Source organism: Eptesicus fuscus, chromosome 20 (assembly GCF_027574615.1).
Source record: "Eptesicus fuscus isolate TK198812 chromosome 20, DD_ASM_mEF_20220401, whole genome shotgun sequence".
Classification (NCBI taxonomy): domain Eukaryota; kingdom Metazoa; phylum Chordata; class Mammalia; order Chiroptera; family Vespertilionidae; genus Eptesicus; species Eptesicus fuscus.
In genome coordinates this window covers 14432052-14455798 of record NC_072492.1, presented here as the reverse complement: position 1 = coordinate 14455798, position 23747 = coordinate 14432052, and the positions used below count along the sequence as shown (strand labels likewise).

The window sequence follows — 23747 nt, the reverse complement described above, 5'->3', positions numbered from 1 at the left end:
CATGAATATATGATATGACATGTTAAAAAATTACAAAAGAGCAAGTACAGAATGTCACTATTTTTGTTAAAAGACATGTAGAGATAGATGTAAATATGTGTACATAACCTTTTTTTTAAATGTGTGTGTACATATACACACATCAACACACAAATACAAGAAAAGGTCTGAAAGGATCCACACCAATGAATTCACAGTGACAATATCCCTGGGTAGTGGGATTTTGAGTAATTTTTGTTTATCTATATTTTTCTAATTTTCAGTAAGAAAACAAGAATAAAATATTTTTAATTTAGAAAGGCTTTAGCCCTAGCTGGTTTGGCTCAGTGGATAGAGCATTGGCCTGTGGACTGAAGAGTCCCAGGTTCTATTCCGGTCAAGAGCACATGCCCAGGTTGCAGGCTAGATCCCCAGTAGGGGGCATGCAGGAGGCAGTTGATTGATAATTCTCTATCATCACTGATGTTTCTATCTCTCCCTCTCCCTTCTCTGAAATCAATAAAAAAATTTTTTTTAAATAGTAAATAAATAAATAAGGCTCTACTCCCCTGGCTGGGTGGCTCAGTTGGTTAGAGCATCATGCCGTACACCCGTGGTCAGCAAACTGCGGCTCGTGAGCCACATGCAGCTCTTTGGTCCCTTGAGTGTGGCTCTTCCACAAAATACCACGGCCTGGGCGAGTCTATTTTGAAGTGGCATTAGAAGAAGTTTAAGTTTAAAAAATTTGGCTCTCAAAAGAAATTTCAATCGTTGTACTGTTGATATTTGGCTCTGTTGACTAATGAGTTTGCCGACCACTGCTGTACATGGAAAGGATGTGGATTTGATTCCTAGTCAGGGCACATTCCTAGGTTGCAGGTTCAATCCCCAATCGGGACGAGTATGGGAGGCAACCAATCTCTCCCTCTCTCCCCTCTTCCCCTCTCTCTTTCTCTCCCTCTCTCTCTCTCTCAAATAAATAAAAATTAAAATGGTTTTACCGCTTTTCTATAACTTTTAAAAACACTAAACAGGTGAAATCATTTCTTGTGCATCATGAGAAGCATATCAAATCTTCAAAGAAAAACTAAAAGCTTTGCCACCTCAGAGGTCTTTGTGTTAAAAAAGATTACTTCCTTCCTCCTTCCCAATCCCCATAGTTAGAAGGGCAAGATGCTTCTTGGTTCACTCACAGAGCTGACTGATGTTAGCATTTTCCAGCAGTGTCACGTAGCCAGTGACATTGCTGGGAATGTGCACGTCACGGACTTCCTGAAGATCGCTGGCATTCCTTCCCACGGCTACTGTCACCTGCTGTGGCATGTAGCTCTGGTCAGTGGCAGCCACTGCAATGGATAGGTGCCTAAGTACCACATCTGGCTTCATTTTTAAACTGGAAAAAATGGAGAACAGAAACTACAAATGTTTACATAAGTCAAGAATTGGCAGGTTCCACAAGTCTCATCTCCAAGACCTTATACTAGGTATTTGAAATTCCCAAAGACTGATTTTCCGAAAACCAACTTACTTGAAATGCTGGCTATTAGTTTCAAAGTTCTTATGGCTTTCCCAAATCTCTAAAATGCATTTATCTTTAAGATTAATCTTGTATTTCCTTTTAAGCTATTAGTACAGGCAGGAAAATACAATATAAACATTCTGACAAAATCCTTTTACCTGGCAAGAAGCAAATTCTAAACTGCATCCAAAGAACTAAGTATATTTCCTCATCTATAAATTAGGTAAATTAGATGGCTAAAGATCATATGTACCCTCTATGACAAGACATAACAATTATTTCTATTTCCACCAACTGAAATTAGCCCATTCTCTGAAGGGATAGATAAAATTTTACACAGCAGCTTCAGAACTTCTAGAAATATCAATTCCACTCTGGGATTCCTGACTACCCTCTTCCTCTTCTAAACTAGCCAACTCAGTTGATACTAATTGTTTTTAATGTACAGAAAAAAAATCTTAAAAAGTGAAATCACATCTGATATAAGAAAAGTACTTGCCCATTATACCATTTTCCTGAGAAACTAGTGAAAAAAAATCTGAAATTAGTATCATAAAATATTAGTCAAATGCTATTTTCTCCCTTAAAATACCAAGCAAAGAAAGTATCTATGTTTATGACCATGTGAACCAAGTTACATATTACCTGATGCTTTTACTTTATTATTAAAGCACCTTCATAAATAATCACAATAATAAAAACACAAGGCAGTTAAGTGGAAAATATTTTAAAATTAAAAAGAATTTTTTTTAATGCACTGATGGGATAAGAGAAAGAAAGCAGCTAATTTTCTTGAACTTTCACTCAAAAACTGGTATCATACCACTCACCGAATCCAGTGTGAGCGGGCACTGCCATCTGACTGCCAATAAGATGATGTCTCTCCATTTGTCATCTTGTCAATGTCTGCAGGGTTGGAGGATGTTTCTATATAAGCATAGCACTTTGCTATTGACTTGAGCTTATCCATCTCTGGGCTTCCAGTTAGATCTCCAGGGCTTTCTGCAAGAAAAACCAGATTTTGTCATATGACATCACTTTCACAAAGGCGGGGGGGGGGGTGAGGAGGAGGAGGAATCATTTAAAATATATATATATATTTCTTTACTGATTTCAGAGAGGAAGGAAGAGGGAGAGAGAAATAGAAACATCAATGATGAGAGAGAATCACTGATCGGCTGCCTCCTGGGGATCGAGCCCACAACCCGGGCATGTGCCTTTGGCCAGAATCGAACCTGGGATTCTTCAGTCCGCAGGCTGACGCTCTATCCACTGAGCCAAACTGGCTAGGGCAGGAGAAATCATTTAAAATACCTAGCCCCTTTCCCCAACGGCCAGTAGGTGCTCGGTCCTTCCAAGGCAGTTAAGGCCAAGTTTGGATGAGGCCCTCACTTCATCCAGCACTCGCCCAACACTTGCCCACACCATGGCCTCCCTCTCAGAGCTCGCCTGCTTCTACTCTGCCCTCATCCTGCATCATGATGAGGTGATGATGTAAATGTTGAACCTTTCTGACCAGGCTTGTTTGCAAAGGCTCTGCCCAACATCCACATCGGGAGCCTCATCTGCAGTGTGGGAGCTGGTGGACCTGCCCCAGCAGCTGGTGCTGCCCCAGCAGGAGGTCCTGCCCTCCACCACTGCTGTCTCAGCTGAGGAGAAGAAAGTGGAGGCAAAGAAAGAAGAATCTGAGGAGTCTGATGATGACATGGGCTTTGGTCTTTTTGACTAAAACTCTTTTGTGACACGTTCAATAAAAAGCTGAACTCTGGGGGGGAGGGGGGGGGAATCTAATAGAAATATGCTTGGCAATTGGCCCTAGAAAAAAAAGTTCCTTAAAATCTCCTTCCAAAGAACCCATACAAATCAGAAATTGGCCAAGGACTGTTCCATGAGCTCATTATAGCACAATACTTAAATCACTGATGTATTTGCAAAACCATGCCAAGAGAAGAAAATGATATTTTATAATTTAATTTACATTTCTTTAATTATGAGTGAAACTTTTTAAGCTACTTGTTTGTAAGACATTTGTTTTTCTGAGTATGAGCTGGTCCTACCCTTATCTATTTTCCACTGGGTCATAAATCTTCTTATCAATTTACATCACATACATTATATAATTTATATATACATACACATACTAGTAATAGGTGATATATACTGAGTGTATACTGTGAGCCGGGTACTTTTCCATACATGTTTTATATAATCCATTTTGGAGATGAGGAAACTAAGGCCCAAAGAGTTAAGTAATTGCCCAAGATCAGTGTTAGTAAAAAATTGAGTCTGTCATATATTCTTTTTTTTTTTAATCTTTATTGTTGAAAGTATTACATGTCTCCTTTCTCCCCCATTGATGTCTCCCAGCCCACCCCCGTCCCATCATAATATTCTTGTTCCCTAGAATGTCATTTGTCTTTTCACTCTGCTTACATTTTTTGCCATACAGAAATTTAAATTTGCATATAGTCTAATTTATTAATCTTTTATTTTGTAGTTTCTGAGTTTCCTGTATTGCTTAGAAAGGACTTTCCACGTCAGGGTTTTTATAAATTGGAAATATTTCCTTCTAATACTCTTAAAGTTTTCTTTTTATTTGAATTTTTTTTATCCCTCTGAAATTTAGTGAATAAAATATGTTAAAATTCTAGTTTTATTTTTTTCTCCAATAGCTAACCAGTTGTCCTAACCCCACATACTGAGTAATTCATCTTGCCACCTGATTTGTAATACTGACTACTAGTATATCTGTTACTACATTCCCTCATGTACTGAACTCTATAAAGTTCCACAGACCTGTCTATTCACATTATCAACTTTTGTTGCCTTCACTAAGTGAGTCTATAGTGGCTTCCCTCATTTATTCAACAGCTACTCCTAGAGTACCAATTAAGTGGCAAGCACAGTTCCAGGTAACGAAGTGAACAAGACAAACTACAAGTAAATAATAATGCTAAGCCAAAACCGGTTTGGCTCAGTGGATAGAGCGTCAGCCTGCGGACTCAAGGGTCCCAGGTTCGATTCCGGTCAAAGGGCATGTACCTTGGTTGCGGGCACATCCCCAGCAGGGGTGTGCAAGAGGCAGCTGATCGATGTTTCTCTCTCATCGATGTTTCTAACTCTCTATCCCTCTCTCTTCCTCTCTGTAAAAAAATCAATAAAATATATTAAAAATAATAATAATAATAATAATAATGCTAAAACTTCAGATGATGATAAGTGCTATTCAGACCACTAGACCTGCAAAAGTAATAGTGACCAGAAGATGAGGAAAGGCCTCCCTGAAGTCCCATCTGAGCAGATGCCTGAATGATAAGAAACCAGTGTGTTAAAAAAGAAGGGAGGGAGGGAGGGAGGGAGGGAGGGAGGGAGGGAAGGAAGGAAGGAAGGAAGGAAGGAAGGAAGGAAGGAAGGAAGGAAGGAAGGAAGGGGAGAGAAAAGGAAGAAAGAGTGAGCAGACGACATTCTTATGTGACAAACTGGTCACTATTACATTTTAACAAATAACGGTAGGGAGAAGGGGTGGCTCATCTGTTACTAAATACTACATTTGAAAGAAAGGATGATAGAATTTTCAGGACACCCCCTCACACACAGGTACCTTTTTCTTTTTGTACCAGTTCATCCAGAGACTCCTTCAGTACAGAAGCCCTCATGGTGCACATGTTATTGCAGTGGTCCAACATGGGGTAGGGGATGGCCACACTAGAGAGCCGATTGCGATGCAAAAAGCGCAGTATCATTGACGAGTGAACACCCAGGCCTTCCTTGGACTCCGAAAAAATGTCTATGAAACCTAAACAGACAAAATCCATTTTTAGTGTTTTCAGGAACCCACCACAATAGCTTCCATGTCCCCTGCCTGGTGGCCTATCTGAAATGGCTGAATTAAAAGCAGCCAGTAAGAATCTTCATTAAGCCCTAACCAGTTTGGCTCAGGGGATAGAGCGTCGGCCTGCAGACTGAAAGGTCCCAGGTTCGATTCCGGTCAAGGGCATATACCTTGGTTGCAGGCACATCTCCAGTAGGGGGTGTGCAGGAGGCAGCTGATCGATGTTTCTCTCTCATGGATGTTTCTAACTCTCTATCCCACTCCCTTCCTTTCTGTAAAAAATTAATAAAAATATATTTAAAAAAAAAAAAAAAAAGAATCTTCATTAAGCCCTGGCAGGTGTGGCTTACCTGAGTTGTAGGTTCCATCCCACACTAGGGCACATGCAGGAGGCAACCAATTTATGTGTATCTCTCACATCGATGTTTCTCTCTCCCTTCCTCCCTCCCTCTCTTCCAGTCTCTCTAAAAATTAGTGGAAATAATATCCTTAGGTGAGGATTAACAACTACAACAACAACAACAACAACAAAATTCACTGATATTTTCAGCTTTAATCATTTAAAAATCTGAACAAGTTTTAAGAAATAAACCAATGGTAATCTCAATTTAAAAATTAATTTCATTTGAGTTTAATAGAATTTTAGAAGACTTAGAAGAATCATGATTATTTGTTTCAACCCAAACTTCAAAAAATTATAAGTAGTTAAATACTAACTAGACATTTTTTAAAGTTTTGCATATAGAATACAGGCCAGGAATAGCTTACTGCATTAGAGAGCAAAAGCATAACAGCTTTAATACTAAGCTAAATAAGACAATGGTAATAATACAACCACTACCCTGACCACAATTTCTGATTGCATTTTATAGTTTATCAGGTACTTCCACACACATCATCTCATTTGGTCCTCACAGTGAGGTTGGGGGAGGGACGGGAGGGCACCAAAATTACTGGTATCCTTGTTATGCAACTGAGGAAAACGAGGTTCGGGCGACACCAAGACAACAAAAAAGGGTAGGACTTGGAATACCCTTTCACACCGTCTCCAAGTGCTCCTTCCACCATTACAGTTTTCTCTTTCCCATGGGACTCCTCTGGACTCTGCGCCATCTGTCCTTCCCTCTGGCACTGTACAGGCTCTGACCTCAACATCTCCCGTTCATACACCTGCCCAGATTTTCTAAGTGGCTCCCCTCACTGCCCTTTGTCTGACATTAACCCAAGTAATCATATAAAAACATTAAACAGACCATGTCTACCCCTGTTTAAAAGCCTTTCATGATTCCCCATAACCTACAATAAGATACCTTGAACTGAGGTGCCCAGAAACCAAAAGAATGTTAGGGCCAAGTGAAGAGAGGATAAACATGACAGCTTTGCCTGGAGCTCAGACACACTTGTCGATCTGTGGGGTTTCCTTTTCTTTTTTTATTTTCTAGTAAATCATAACATACGTAACAAAAAGTACATATAATTGTATCACTTAATGAGGTTCCACAAACTAACCACACCCAGAGCAAAACTCCAGAAGTCTGTAGGAGAAATTGTTTTTAAGTGTAAAACAAGCAGATATGTTAGAGCGGATGAAACTTTGCATTAATTTTTAAGATAAAACATGAGGCTGAGGAGAAATTTTGCACCTGAAGCAGCTCATTTTGATTATGCCCCTACACAAACCCTGAAGACACTGCTTTGACCTCCCAAGACTCAAAAGTCCATGCCATCCCTTGCCCTCCTTTTACAGTTTTCTTTTCTTAGCAGATTCCCACAGTCATGCCCAAACCTCACATTATGACCCTGCTGATGCTTCACTGATTTCCCAGGACCCATGAGAAAAAACAGACTGATTCTTGTAATGAGAAATATTTTTTCATATGTTGGAACAAGCAATAGATTCAGTAAAGGTGCTGTTTCTCATTTAAATTCTAAGCACTGCCCTGGCTGGTGTGGCTCAGTTAGCTGAGCATCGTCCTGTGCACCGAGAGGCCCTGTTGGATTCCAGATCAGGGCACATGTCCTGCTTGCAGACTCGATCCCTAGTAGGGGGCATGCGGGAGGCAGCCAACTGGTGTTTCTCTCTCTCCCTCTCACTTCCCTCTCTGACTGAAAATCAATAAAAATGTATTTAAAAAAAAAAAAAATCTAAGCACCAGTACAATGAGATACAAAAGGAACAAGTTTCAGTCTGGATTTGAAAAAGGGACTAGGAAACTGAAATCCCACCAAAGAGGTGACTCAGCTTACTAAGGTTTGTCCTAAGATTGTGATAAAACAATTCTTTTAAGTTGGGTACTGACAGAACATTTTAAGTAGAAAGTCCTTAGCCTTGAGATCTGGAGCCCCGATTTTTCTAACCTAATCTCCCCTCTTCCCACAGTCACCTAGAGCAACAGTGCACGAAGTGTCATCTGTTGGTGGATTCCCTGGTCTCCCTTTCCTTCCCTCTCCTCCCAAACTATCTCTTTGAGGTGTTCAAATAAAGTTCCTGATGCTGTCACAAGCTAGTAACGCAAAAGTGTGAATAATATGTAAATGCCAAGATATAAGGTAGCTAAACATAACTCAAAACATAATTTTAATTGCCATGAGAGTAGGAAAAAGTTAATATGTAAGGCTTCCTATAAAAATTATACAATTAAATTTTATAAAAATTATATAATTGAAGACAATTTAAGGAAGAATGGAAATATGCATTCTTCGGTGGAATACAGAAACCACCCTTTCCTTGCTTAATACATCAGCAGCAGTAAGCCAGAGGTCAAGGGCAATCAGATTTACAATTATGTATCTATCAAATCTTCCTCCATTGCTGCCCTAGCTTGGCTCTATACTAAGTATTATGACTCCAAGGGCACAAAGCAGGAAAACTTCTTAGATAAGATAATCAGGGACTAAAAGGATGGTGTGTAAAGTTTTTTTTTTCCCCCTTTCAAATTTGTTTTCTCACTGGGGGAAAAAAGGTAATTTTATTATGATAATTCTGTCTTCTGAGCCCCCAAAAGAAACCATACAAAAGCAAAGTTTTTCCATATGTACAATGTAGAAAAAAATATTGCTTAATTTCAAGCTATTTTTATTCTTACTTAAAGTTCAGGGTGAAAGCTTTCTAAAAAAAAACACTGAGTGCCTACCATGTGCCAAATTATGTACTAAATGTGAGGACACAGCAGAAATAAAAGGTCCCTACCCTCACAGAGCTCACAGTATAAGAGTAAAGATAGGCATTTAACAAATAAGTAATTACTTAGCTAATTACAATGCTACTATGTTGCAAAAAAGAAATGCAGGATGCTAGGAGAAAATACAATAGGGGCCAGGAAAGGCTTCAAGAGAGTGAAATAAAGAGATCCACTAAGAGTGGCAGTCTCATGACAGAGGTTCATAAAAATGGTAGAACTACTCAACCATCACTGTATTGGGGGACAAAAGATTACATTGAACAGTAATAGTTCAGATCATGTGCCTTATGAAGTACCTTTATTTCACAGTGCCCGAAAGCTTGCCTAATTACAACCCAGAATACTGTAAAGTTCATTTTGGCTCAAAGAGCGTGCCCTTTAGCATTAGGCACTCAGATGAAGGCCTTATACCTGGGACAAGAGAACAAGCCTGAAGTTGTCTGATGATGTGACTCAGTTCCCCCTGAAGATTAGCTCCACTGGAATTCTTGAGGGCCTCCAACATGCTCTCAGCATCAACTGTGCCATCACCTTCAGCATCAAATTGGGCAAAGGCCTACAAAAAAGAGGTGCAAGAAAATCAAGCTCCAAATTTTGAAAAAAAAATTTTTTTAAACAAAATTTAAAATTTTTTTAATTGATTTGAGAAACATCAATTTGTTGTTCCACTTATTTATGCATTCATTGGTTGCTTCTTATATGTGCCCTGACCAGAGATTGAACCCGTAAACCTTGATATTTCGAGACGATGTTCTAACCAACTGAGCTACCCGGCAAGGGCCTACAATTCTTTTTTTTTTTTTTTAAATATATTTTATTGATTTTTTACAGAGAGGAAGAGAGAGGGTTAGAGAGTTAGAAACATCAATGAGTGAGAAACATCAATCAGCTGCCTCTTGCATACCCCCTACTGGGGATGTGCCCGCAACCAAGGTACATGCCCTTGACCGGAATCGAACCTGGGACCTTTCAGTCCACAGGCCGACGCTCTATCCACTGAGCCAAACCGGTTTTGGCGGGCCTACAATTCTTAAGACCAATCATTTTTGTTGTTGTTGTTGTTGTTGTTGGGCGATTCCATATATGTCATTCAAAGAACAAATAAATTCAGGATAATAATTCACTGTGCTTTGCAGATATATGCATATAAGTATTACTACATGTATATACAATTTTATCATCTCATCTCTATTTCAAGAGAGTACTCCCAAATAATTTAAGAAGAAAGTAACCAATACAAAATTTTTCACCTGTTTACAAAAGTGCCAAAAACACAGCTAGAATTAAAAAGAACTGGCTTAGAGTAACACCTCAGCTAAGATGGACTTTTCCTTTTAAACACTCTTCTGACATATCTACTTCACAGCCCTGTTTTCACTGACCTTTAACCATAATCTAACTTGCTCTTTATCCATGTTAGGGCCATCTAAGGAACTGAGTACAGCATAGGATTTGGTTTGAATCTTGCTCTGTCGCTACCTGGCTATGTGACTTTATACATATTTCTTTACCTCCATAAGCCTCAGCTTCTTGATCTGAAATATCACCAAACTCACAGGCTGCTGCCTGGATTAAGTAACAGGTGAACAGAGCCCAACAGTGAAAGCACAGCAGCATTGCAAGTGTTTCCCTTCTCCTGTCTAGTCTACAATGTTACCCCCTCCATTGCTTCTGACCCCGTTCCCTCTTATCCTATATAAGAGAGGAATATGCTAATTATCCGTTACGCCATGAGGCGTTACAATTGACCAACCAACCGCGTAATGACCGGATCACGGATCTGCAAGAGGGTGGGGCAGCGAACTACAAGCGGGGGGAGCGGGGGAGAGCTGTGGGAGGTGGAGAGCTACCGGAGAGGGCAGGGCAGCAAGCTATGAGGGGTGGTGGGGGAAGCTACAGGAGGGCGGGGCAGCAGGCAGAGAGCTACAGGAGGGCAGCAGAGAGCTACTGGTGCACAGATTCGTGTGCAGGCCTACTAGTATCCTATAAGACTTTCCGCATTTGGTAACTGCCCCTATTCCCAGATCTCAAATCCTCCCTTATCAGTGGCTTCTTTCCTTCTGCTCAATCACTCACAGACATTCCTCACCAGGAAATACTTCAGGAGTCTTCTACCCTCTTCTAAGCAATCCCCTCTCTTCCTTAAAACTCCTGCTCCTTTTCCTTATTTTCCTCCTTCATGAAATATGAAAATGTCCTACTGAGGTTTCAAACCAATACAAATATCCCTATTTTCATCACAGACATCTGAACAATGCAACGTGTAATAGGAACATATACAATCCCTTGTATTGGGGTCCAAAAACCAAGGACATAAATGCAGGATGGGGGACAGAGACTGGAAGCAATATGTGAGAAGGTTCTCGGAATTCTTTTTGCCTCTACTCAAGGTGACAAGATTATCCAAAAAGTTAATAGGGTTAAAGACTATACTAATCCTATCTAATAAAAGAGTAATATGCAAATTGACCATCACTCCAAGACACAAGAAGGCCCCCCCCATGTGGTCAAAGATGGCTGCTGCCATGTGGACACAAGATGGCCGCCACAAGATGGCCTGCAGGAGAGGGCAGTTGTGGGCAGGTAGGGGTGACCAAGCCAGCAGAGGAGGGAAGTTGCGGGGGACCCAGGCCTGCAGGGGAGGGCAGTTGTGAGCGATCAGGCAAGCAGGGAGGGCAGTTAGGGGTGACTGGACCAGCAGGGGAGGGCAGTTGGGGGTAACCAGGCCTGCAGGGGAGGACAGTTAGGGTGACCAGACTGGCAGGGGAGGGCAGTTAGGGGTGACCAGGCCTGCAGGGAAGGGCAGTTAGGGGCAATCGGGCTGGCCAGGGAGCAGTTAGGCATCGATCAGGCTGGCAGGGGAGTGGTTAGGGGTGATCTGGCTGGCAGGCAGAAGCGGTTAGGGGCAATCAGGCAGAGGGAGGTGAGCGTTGGGAGCCAGCAGTCCTCGATTGTGAGAGGGATGTCCGACCGCCCATTTAGGCCCGATCCCCATGGGATGTCCGACCGCCCATGGGATCGGGCCTAAATGGGTGGTCGGACATCCCTCAAGGGGTCCCAGATTGGAGAGGGTGCAGGCTGGGCTGAGGGACCACCCCCCCCTCCATGCAGCACCAGGCCTCTAGCCTACACTAATAAAAGAATAAGATGCAAATTGACCGTACCTTCACAATACCCACCAGCCAATCAGGAGTATGCAAATTAACCCAACAAAGATGGTGGGTTAATTTGCATACGCAGGCGCCGAGCAGCCGGGGGTGGGACACTTGCATCATCACAGGCGTTCCGCACCACCCCAGCCGCTCCGAGCCTCTGGGCAGCGTGGGAAGGTGGAAAGGCGGCTCCGGGCCAGAGCGAAAAGGCGGCTCTGGCCGGAACGAAGGCCCATTCTTGCATGAATCTTCATGCATCGGGCCTCTAGTCTAGGTATAATGTTCTAAAGGAGAGAAGATATCCTATTCTTTTCAGATTAGACCAAATCAGAGAGGCTGAGTTTAGTTTTGAAGCTACACACCGAAAGTAAGAAAGTTACAGGCCAGTTGTTTTGTAGAGCATTTCTCAACTTGGGCTGTGTGATGCTTCCTCGTGATTAGATTCAGGTTATGCTTTCTTAGCAGGAATACCACAGCAGAGATCCGAGGGAAAAGATCATGATGAGAGACTAGAAATTCCCTACGAAACAGCTGAAGGACCACGAAATCTGTAGTGTGGAGAAAGCATGACTGGGAGTAACAGAATCCTTCTCTTCAACTATCTGATGAGCTGTCATAGGAAGGAGCAGTGAAAATTAAGGTCACTAGATAGAGATCAGAGAGAAAAGCTCATCATAAAGACTAACTTGTGTGCTGTCAATGGAGTATAAAGATGGATTAGGAGGCTCTGGGAAGGAATATCCACTCCATCCCTTAAGGCTTCAGAGCAACAGCTGGACAACTAGCCATCAGGAGTGTTCAAAGAAGTTAACATGGAACAAATGCATTTGCCTCTGCTCCCTCTTGAAATCCCACTAAGACAATATTATAAAGTGATGTTAAAGAACAAGGACAAAGAATAGAAGAGGATGCAGCAGCAACAAAATTTTGGAAGGTGGGAAGCAGATGGATGAGTAGTAACTGAGCTGGTTGACCCCAGAAAGTGAAATCCTAAACTGGACTGAGCAAAGTTGAGAAGCAAGCTGCTTTACACTGCAGAGCTCCAAAAGACTTGGGAGTTGGTAGCAGTAGTAGGTACTGCTGAAAGTGGCAGTATTACTATTTGAAAAAACAGTAACTGATTGGACAAACGATGATCTTAAGGAATTGATAGGATTTTCTTTTTGACAGGAAATGGGTGATAGTGAGATTGTGTATATTTTTTAAAAGGGGTCTTTGTTTAGAGATATATAATGAAATATTTATGAATGAAATGAATTATTTGTGAATAAAAAAATTGCTTCAAGATAATTTGGAGGAAAAAGTAGGTGGTGTTTGGATGAAATAAAATTGGCCTTTTTATTGGTAACTGTTAAAACTGGTTAATAGATATGTGGGAATTCATTCTCTTATTTGTACTTTAAAATTTTCCACTACAGAAAAAATAACAGATTCCCAGATTCCCAAATCTTCTTCCCAATCTTGGCAGAAGTTTGATTCTCTGGAGAGAGCAGTACAGAGCATCTCTGGATTGGAAAATACCAGGCACAGCTGAAAATGTGACTACAACACTGAAAATAGGGGAATTCATGTTTTCATGCAAAATATTTAAGACTCAACTCTCCCTTAGGGCTCCTAGAATGCTGGCAGCCAGTCTCATACCCTCCAGACAAGCGACTTGAAAGAGTCTTCCCTGGGGTACCTGAGAAGCCAAGAGAACAGACCTACAGATGCTGGCATTGGGGAGCTTCCAGCCAATTCATTTCACAGTGAGGGTCACTGGTCACAAGCCATACGCATAGAGCATCAGCCTTTTTAGTCCCCCATTCTTTATTTCTTTTTCTTTTTTTTTTTTTCAGTTGTCAAGAAGATTTTCCACACTTTTGTCTTTCATGACCTTGACATACTTGATGAGTTACAGGCCAGTTGTTTTGTAGAGCACTTCTCAACTTGGGCTGTGTGATGATTAGATTCCTTCTGCTTCCTCATGATTAGATTCAGGTTATGCATTCTTAGCAGGAATACCACAGAAGTAACCGTGTGATCTTCTTGGTACATAGTATCAGGAGTTGATTTGTTCCATTACCATAGAAGTTACCTTTAATGACTTGGTTAAGATAATGTCTGCCAGGTTTCTGCATTTTAAAATAGCTATTTTGGGGGGTTCGTTTGAGATCTTGTTCTTTGGCATATGTTGTCATTTTAGCTCAAATAAACTCTTAAAAACCTCATAGAACAAGCTTCCAAACAGCATACTACCCACCCCTTGTCTGGCCTATGAACCTGAGTCAGGCTCCTGAGGGGCACCTGCATCCATCCTTTTTTCCATCAGAAACCAGGGGTGAGGCCACATAGGTGTCCTGCATGTGTGTAGGTTGCAATGAACTCCTCGGATGGTGGAGGGGCAATCCCACAGTGGAGCAGAGTGGCTGTTTGTGCTACTGAGAAGAGTGCAGGGTACCTTTAGTCCCCCACTTTTTTTTTTTAATATACTAGAGGCCCGATGCACGAAGATTTGTACAAGAATAGGCCTTCCTTCCCCTGGCTGCTGGCACTGGCTTCCCTCCGGCACCCAGGACCCGGGCCTTCGCTCTGGCCACCGCCTTCCGCCTTCGCTCCAGCTGGAGCCACCTTCCGCCTTCACTCTGGCCCTGCTGCCCTCCTGTAGCTCCCTCCACCCCCCACCCCGCTCCCAATAGCAGGCGTCCCGGCTGCTCCACATGTCAATTAGCATATTACCTCCTTATTGGCTGTGGGCGCCGCCATCTTTGTCGCAGAGTGACAGTCAATTTGCATATTCTGTCTTTATTAGATAGGATCTTTATTGATTTCAGAGAGGAAGGGAGAAGGGAGAGAGATAGAAACATCAATGATAAGAGAGAATCATTGATTGGCTGCCTCCTGCATGTCCCCTACTGGGGATCAAGCCCACAACCTGGGCATGTGCCCTTGATGAAAACTGAACCTGAGACCCTTCAGTCGCAGGTTGATGCTCTACCCATTGAGCCAAACCAGCTAGGTCAGTCCCCCACTTTTAAATGAGTAGATAGCCCAGGACCACTAGACATTTGAGGAAAGGATTAATATGAAACAGAAAAAACAACCTGGAGAAAAGAAAGGACTATTCAATGAGAATAAAAAGACTATCATTAATAGCTTCAGAGAAATATTTTAAAAGATATTTTTAATGGAAGCTTTACTGAGGTTTAATACAGTGAGTTTTAGTATATTCTGTGTAGCCACTAATAAAAAAGGATATTACAACCATGAAATAACAGAATACTAGTATTAAAAACAGGCTATTCAGAAAAATTTTAAAGCTCTTAAAAATTAAAATATCAAGGCAAAATAAAAATATTAACAGATTTTGGAAGACAATCCTTATTAGGCTGGAAGACAGAGTTAACCCTTTGCACTCGCTTTTTTATTTTTTAATATATTTTATTGATTTTTCACAGAGAGGAAGAGAGAGGGATAGAGAGTTAGAAACATCAATCAGCTGCCTCTTGCACAACCCCTACTGGGGATGTGCCCACAACCAAGGTACATGCCCTTGACCGGAATCGAACCCGGGACCTTTCAGTCTGCAGGCCGACGCTCCATCCACTGAGCCAAACCGGTTTCGGCTGCACTCGCTTTTTTCATCGAGCTGCTACCGATGCTAACCGTGTCGAGTCACACTCGATATCCGAGTGCAAAAGGTTAACTAAAGTGTCCCAAAAGTAGAGTAAAAAGACAAAATGATGGAAACTGGAAAAGAAAAGAAGAAAAATCAGTCTAGGACACCCAACATCCAAATAATGAGCTCCAGAAAAAGGGTACACAGAAAATAGAAAGGAGGAAATCACAACTGTTATGTTTCAAGATAATTTCCCCATACTGACAGATAAAGAGTTCTGAGACTAGCCCTAACCAGTTTGGCTCAGTGGATAGAGCATCAGCCTGCGGACTGAAAGGTCTCAGGTTCGATTCTGGTCAAGGGCATATACCTTGGTTGCGGGCACATCCCCAGTAGGGGGTGTGCAGGAGGCAACTGATTGATGTTTCATTCTCATCGATGTTTCTAACTCTCTATTCCTCTCCCTTCCTTTCTGTGAAAAATCAATAAAATATATATATTTTTAAAAAGAGTTCTGAGACTAAAGAGGCTGAATACCCTGCACAATGGATAACAGCACATCATAATGAAATTTCATAACACCGAGAGGAAAGAGAAGTCCCTACCTTGAGGAGAAGATGCAGTTCCAAGTAAAAGGCTAAGAATCAGAATGGGACTGATTCAGCAGTTACACTGGAAGCCAGAAAGCAAGGGGAGCAGAGCAGGACCTTCAACATTCTCAGGTACTCTCGTACCCCAGAAGTCAGACTCAGCACAATACCATTAACTGTGAAAGAGGAGAATAAAAACATCCCTACACAAAAAAGAACTACTTAACACTCCCTTACTCAGAAAGCTACTAGAGGATGTGGCCAGTTGAAGGAATACACCAAGAAAGAGGAAGAATGGGATCCGACCAAGAGAAAATGAATCCCCAGATAATGGAGATTCTAAGATGATACCTGCACAGAAGACCTAGAGAATACCAAGTTTACTAGTAGACTGAAGCAGATCAGAAGGCACTGGGAAACAGACTTTGAGAACATGAACTGATAGAATACCGATGTAACTGAACATATTTAATGTTTGTGTGAGAAGAGATTTAGACAGAAAATCTGGGATTAAATTAATGATAAAAGACAAAAATATTAAGTAAAAGAAAAGTACCAATTTAATGGTTAACTCCAAAGAAAATAAGATGTGCAATAAAGGAAAAGTAATCATGAAATACTACATGGCCAAGCTATGAATAAAATTTATATAATAATGAAAATATCAAGAGTGATCTAAAAAAATTGAAACAAGGGAGGACAAGAGATGTGCAGGTATAGACAAGGACAGGAAGGTGAAATACAACTAAAGTCTCATATTTTACAGTGGGAATAAAATGGATAGAACCTAAACCTAAAAACTCATAAAGAATATAAACACAGTCAGACTAAGAGGAAATCTGGATTAGAGTATGATGTCAGATTTACTTCTTACTTTGAGATCTCAATTCCTCTTTCCACCCAACCTTTCTTCATAGCTTATCGTGAGGATCCAAAGGCTTAGCAAAGAAGACTATGCCTAGTAAACCGCAAAGAGCTGTTACAATCTAGATAGAAGGCCGTTACTGCTCTGTAGAGAAGAGACGCAGAGTGAGCTGGCTGAGTGCAGATTTACATCCATTTGCCTTGGTCTGAGGACAGCATGAGACAGGGCACAGGCCATTCCTATTGAACCTCCTTGACCACTACTGAGATTAAGACTATGGCACATACATGAGAATGTGCCAAAACCATCACAGACCAGAACTGTGTGCCCAGACCAGCAGAATGCAATGCAGTGGGCATAGGCTGCACGCTAGTTCAACTTGGGAGAAACACACTCCCTCAGAAGTCCAAAGACCTGGATCTGGTCCCAGTTCTGCTCCTTATTGACTGAGAGGCCCACTATCCATTTAAGGCCTAGTTCACTCATCCATATGACGGTCTCACATCCCATGTCTAAGTGAAATAGTAAAAGGACTCTCACATAGAAGAAGGAGTAAACAATCTAGTGTAAAACAAAAATAGAGAAAAATAACACTACTAACAGCAACATTTATTGAGCATTAAGCATGTGCCTGGCACTGTTCTAGGTGCTTCACATGAACTAATTCATAATCCTCACATCAACTAGGTAAGGCAGATAGTATTATTATGTTAGTTTTATAGGTGAGGCAACTGAAACACAAAGTGGTCATGTAAGTCAATCAAGGTCACATGGCTTGAGGGTGGAACGAGGATTTGTCCACAAGCAGGCTGGCTCCAGGGCCCAATTCTCAAGCTCGGTCTAAAGAACAGTAGAATAGGTAGACTTATAAAGCAGCAAACTTGCTGATACCATTAACAGGCTAACTACAGGTGTCCAGGATATTACAAAAGGGAATCCCTTTATGGGGGAAGGGAGGGAGACAGATTGCATGCAATGGTTACTAAGGTCCCAGCCGACTCAGACTCTAGACTTAGGTGCCAAGCAAGTATCATCCCCCCAATTTACCATGTTCTCTCTCACCTAAAAAGGTACAGCACATGCTGTACCTTTCTTCCTTTGGCTGGAAAATTCTTCCAGCCTCTCAAGCTTTGGTTTGGTGAAGCCTTTCCCAAACTCCATTCTACTATTAAATGCTTCTCTGTGGGCCTTTTTTTTTAAACATTGTTTTAGCTTATTTGTTTGTTTGCTTATTTATTTATTTTTAAATATATTTTTATTGATTTCAGAGAGGAAGGGGAGGTAGAGAGAGATAGAAACATCAATGATGAGAATCATTGATTGGATGTCTCCTGCACGCCCCCTACTGGGGATCAAGCCTGCAACCCAGGCATGTGCCCTTGACTGGAATCAAACCCAGGACTCTTCAATCTGCAGGCCAACGCTCTATCCACTGAGCCAAACCAGCTAGGGCTAATTATTTATTTACTAGAAGCCCGGTGCACAAAAATCATGCACGGGGGGTGGGGAGGTCCCCTCAGCCCAGCCTGTACCCTCTCCAATCCAGGATCCCTCGGGGGATGTCCAACTGCCGGTTTCTTAAACTGGCAGTCGGACATCACTCTCACAATCCTGGACCACTGGCTCCTAATCGCTCACCTGCCTGCCTGCCTGGTAGCCCCTAACTGCCCCCCTGCTGGCCTGATCACCCCTAACTGCCCCCGCTGCCGGCCAGGTCGCCCCCAACAGCTCCCTCCCTACCAGCCTGGTCGCTCCTAACTGCCTCCCCCCCGCTGGCCTGGTCACCCCCAACTGCCCCCTCTGCCAGCCTGGTTGCCCTTAAATGCCCCCCCCCGCCGGCCTAGTTGCCCTTCACTGCCCCCCCTGCCAGCCTAATCGCCAACTGCCCACCCCTGACGGCCTGGTCGCCCCCAACTGCACCCCCCGCCCCCTGCCGGCCTAGTCACCTCTAACTGTCCCCTCTGCTGGGCTGGTCACCTCTTACTGCTCCCCCTGCCGGCCTGGTCACCCCCAACTGCCTCCCCTGCTATCCTGGTTGCCCCCAAATGCCGCCCCTGCCAGCCTGGTTGCCTCTCACGCCCCCCCCCCCCCGGCAGCCTGGTCATCCCACGCAGCCTGCTGTTCAGTTGTTCAGTCGTCCCTCACTAACACCCCTGCCGGCCTGGTCATAGACAGCCATCTTGTGAGGGCGTGAGGGTTAATTTGCATATTATATCTTTATTATATAGGATTTGAGAGAGAAAGAAAGGAGGGAGAGAGAAAGAGAGACACACAGAGAGAGACATTGATTTTTGTTGTTCCACTTATCTATGCATTCACTGGTTGATTCTTGTATGTTTGCTAACCACGATCGAACCCACAACCTTGGTATATAGGGATGATGCTCTAACCAACTGAGATATTCGGCCAGGGCTTCTCTATAGTTCTCGAAAGTGGAAAGGGCTTAGGATGGACAAAAGGGAAGAGAAAGAGAACAAAGAACAAAATTCCCACATGTATGGGAAGCAGTGAATGGACCTAGATGCTTAAAGAGTACTGGGAGATAAGAGTGGGAAGACTTAAATGCCTAAATGTTAGACTAATATTTGACACTGAAGTTTCTAAAGCAAGACAGAACATGAGGAAGTGGCATTTTGAAATCAGGAAAAGGCAAAAGAGAGACATGACCTTTCCTCCACAGCCCTCTTGGATCATGAATTGCTCCATAAGAAGCCAATACCATCCTCCTCCTCAAAGCAAAGCACTCAGAGCCAAAATCATCCAAGATCTTTCTCTTCTAAAGTGCCGCATCACCCTTAATGGCCACCACTCACTGAAGACTCCTGTGACCTGGAGTACCACAGGCTACGGCTAGGGGGCCCTCACAGCCTCACTGCAGAACAGGACCAGACAGTGTGCTTAAGTGCCAAGTGACCTGCACAGAAGAGAAAACAAAAAGCCGAAAGGGTGGGGCTGGAAACACCATTATAAAGGAGCCATCTGAATTGTGCCAGAAGAAAGGCTTGGTCCTGGTCAGGTGACAGTACCAAGACAGGGAATCTTGAAGAACTGAGAAAAGCAAGGTCCACACACAGGACAAGGAAGGTATCCCACTGGCTAGAGCATAGGACTTGGGCAGGAGACAGAGATAGATGAGGTCAGACAGGGGAACAGGCCAGGCTGTGGGCTCCCCCTCATTCAGAGGATCACTCAGGAAGTGGGGAGCCCCCGTGGGCTGCGAGCTGAGGATAAGCAATGCTTGTAGCCTGCTTCATCTTTATGGTGCATATACACGTCTCTCACACTGTCTTGAAGGGGTAGAGAATTACAACTGTATTATATTTGCATGGTTCTGGGGCTCAGAGCCATTTTAAATTAGTTGATTAATACTTCCAACATGGTAACACCAAAATAGTATTGTTACCTTAATCAATAAAGAAATTTTAAAAAAAGAAATAAAGTGCAATCTAAAAAAAAAACACCGGTATTGTTCTCCAAATTTCCTCTAAACCCAATAGTGACTAAGAGCCTTTTAAAATTTTCACTAATATTTAACTGTTTCCTCCAACATCAAGAAATATCATATATATATATATATATATATATATATAATTGATTTCAGAGAGGAAGGGAGAGGGAGAGAGAGAAACATCAATGATGAGATAGAATCATTGACTGACTGCCTCCTACACACCCCACACTGGGGATCAAGCCTGCAACCCAGGCATGTGCCCTGACCCGGAATCGAACTGTGACCTCCTGTTCATAGGTTGATGCTCAACCACTGGGCTATACAGCCGGCCTCTTTTTTGTTGTTGTTATTGTTAATCCTCACCCGAGAATATTTTTTCCATTGATTTTTAGAGAGAGTGAAAGGGAGGGGGAGGGAGAAGGAGAGAGAGAGAGAAAGACAGGGAGAAGGAGGGGGAGAGAAAGGGGAAGAAGGGGGAGAGAAGGAGGGGGAGAGGAAGAGGAAGAAGAGAGGGAGGGAAGAGGAGAGGAAGAGGAAGAAGCAGGGGGAGAGAGGGAGAGAGGGAGAGAGGAAGAGGGGGAGAGGGAGAGAGAGAGAGAGAGAGAGAGAGAGGAGACACATCGATTGGTTGCCTCCTGCACACCCCCTGACTGGGGTGGGGGACTGAACCTGCAACCCATCCGTTTGTGGGCTGACACTCCAACCACTGAGTGACACCGGCCAGGGCAAGAAATGTCTTATTATTAAAAGGTTACAGATTGAATATAAAATACAAGTTTGGGAGAATGAAGGCTGCACCATATTCAATCTCTTAAATGAAACTGAGGACACTATGGGTGGAAACACTTAGTGCTGGCTATACACCAGGACTGTGCTAAGACAATAAATAAATGAATAAAAATGGTCCTTCCATCAGGGTTTACAATCCAATGAATTTCACAAAGTAGGCACCAAAACTAATATGACAAATTAATAAAATAAGACCTATTCGTATTAAATTCCTACCTTAAAGCCATCTGCTATCAGCCTGTGTTGAGCACTTTTTTCTGCTCTATAGTATACGTGATTTTCTGGAAGCATATAATATTAAGAGCACAAATATCTAATCTCTAATCTCTAATGTCAAATAAGAATTTAATTTTAACTCGATTTCTCTTCTACAGAGGAGTCAATTAAATATTGCTTCCTGTGAGCAAACAGTATTTCTCCATGGACCACACCCACCATGAGAAAAGAGAGGTGTGTGGTATATAAAATGGTAACATTTCAGACTCCGGGCTAGAGAGCAACTCCTTTAGGACACCACCTTAAGCAATATGGTCAGAAACGTGAAGGCAAGACAGCTGTGTGGACATGGAGAGCAATGCAAATTAGTAGCGAGAAAAACAAAACAAACAATATTTAAACGTTGGAAACTTTTAGCTATTATAATAGTAAATAATGTACACCAATGATAACCTGCTCTATGGTGCTAGCTCTCATAAATTGAATGAAGAGAAATAATTCATCATTTTAGTTGCTACTATAAAGATATTGTATTAGTTCACAAAAATCCTTAAACTTTTATTAGAATATCACAATACATTTTCAGAAGCTTACATGTGGAATTAACTAAGACACAGAAATGTGTACTTAATCAAGTCAAAAGACAGACTTGTTTTTAAAGCAGAGACTCAAATGCATGGCTAATAGTTACTTATTTTTATATTACTAATATAATAATCCCTTACTTATAGAGAGGACAACCAACCACAGTGAGATGATCCCAATCACTAGGTATTATTATTATTATTAATTTTAATCCTCACTAGAAGCTATGATTTATTGCTTTTAGAGAGAGAGGAAGGGAGGAAGAAAGAGAGGGAGGGAGGGAGAGACATCAATATCGGTTGCCTCCCCTATGCACCCTGACCAGGAATTGAACCTGCAACCTAACTATATGCCCTGACTGGGAATCGAACCCACAACCTTTTAGTGTACGGAAACGACGCTCCAACAGGCTGAGCCACCCGGCCAGGGCCCAATCATTAGGTGTCTAAACTTTGGCTAAGCCTTCACTTTGAGTCAGAACCACTCTCTTCAAATAACCAGTGCTAACCAGTGAGTCATGAAATTGTAGTAACAACCCAGGCCCCAACTCTCCCTCCCAAATCTGCCATAATCGCCTCCTAACTGATCTGCTTGGGTCCATTCTGACCCCACTCTGGTTCTCCCACAAGGCACCCACAACTAGCATGGCACTTTATTTAAAACTCCCCTGTTTCCAAACTCCTATTTAACAGAGGATGCAAAGAACTCCCACCATCTGGTACCTGCCTACTTCTCTAACCTTGTTCTCCTCCTGTTGCATTCTATGATCTAGACACATGAATAAAAAACTGCTAATTATAACCCAATATCTATTTTCTTCCTCAGTAATTAAATTCTGAGTTTTAGCTGAATATGTGGGAAAGGAATAGGATCTTTCCCAGCCTCCCTTGCAGCTATGTGGCTGGATTTGGGTCAATGGGATATGAGCCATGCCCTTAAGAGAGGAAGTATGGCCCTTTCTTTCCCTTTCTTGCTGGTTGGAATGTGGAAACTAAAAGCTGAAGGAGTCATTTGGATCACTAGGTAGAAAGTGTCTGTGGAGGAAGACAGCATAACAAGATGGACAGAGCAGGGTCCCTGATAGCTGTGAAACTGCCAAACCTGGGCTGCCTACCTGGACTTTTACATAAAAAGCTTCTTTGCTGTTTAAACCACTGTTGCACTGGGTTTTCTGTCCCTTGAAGCAGTTTTACCTAACCCTAATATATTATACCATTCTCCCATATTCTCCATTCTCTGGACTCTAGAGTCATGCATGTGATTCCCTCTGCCTGAACACTGCTAACACCTTCTGCACCCTGTCTGCTTTCATCCTTCAAATCTGAGCTGAAATGTTACTACTCTCTCAGGTACTAGTTAAGTCTTCCTTGACTCCCTAGATGAGGTTAAATACTCGTGCTATTTTTCCCTTACACCTTCCCTTGGATAATACTCACCATGCCTATAATTGCTGGGTTAATGTGAATTTCTTTCAGTATTACAAACTCTTTTTAAGAGCAAGTATCTGCTTTGCCCACTGTCATCCAAGTGTTTGGCATAGTATATGCCCAACAAATATTTGTTCAATAAACAAATGAATAATGTCATAGCCCTTGCATAATTTCTGGACCACACCTTGAGTACTTCCTTGCCTTATATTACAGGACTCCTATAAACTCCACCTGTAGTTCTATTCCTGTCTAACAATATCACAATGTAAACACTATTTCTCTACTTTCTCTTTTGGACAATTCTGAAATGTGTCAACTCCTTCAACAGATCCACACAGCTCTTTCTTGCACAGCTTCATTTTCTTATAATGTACCTAGGACTACAGTGGAAAGTATTATGGATATTCTTGGAATTTAAAAAAAAAAAGAACAGCAATTTTGAGAAAGAAGAACAAAGTTGAAAGTATCATGCTATCTGATGTCAAACTACATTACAAGGTTTAATAATCAAAACATCCTGGTACTAGCATACAAACAGACACATAGATTAATAGAACAA

At 42.2% G+C, this 23747-nt stretch overlaps 1 protein-coding gene and 1 pseudogene across 2 annotated transcripts in view; one reads left to right on the top strand and one right to left on the bottom strand.

The window, feature by feature from the left end:
• Window positions 1-23747, bottom strand: part of ZZEF1 (zinc finger ZZ-type and EF-hand domain containing 1) — a 107012-nt gene that overhangs the window by 79923 nt on the left and 3342 nt on the right. For both annotated transcript variants that reach the window (XM_054709812.1, XM_054709814.1), the window contains exons 2-5: window positions 8924-9068; window positions 5100-5294; window positions 2329-2500; window positions 1173-1372 (exon numbers count right to left, since the gene is read on the bottom strand). In XM_054709812.1, coding sequence (XP_054565787.1) covers window positions 1173-1372; window positions 2329-2500; window positions 5100-5294; window positions 8924-9068 — 712 coding nt within the window. The remainder of the gene's footprint in view (window positions 1-1172; window positions 1373-2328; window positions 2501-5099; window positions 5295-8923; window positions 9069-23747) is intronic.
• Window positions 2925-3227, top strand: LOC103299889 (60S acidic ribosomal protein P1-like; annotated as a pseudogene).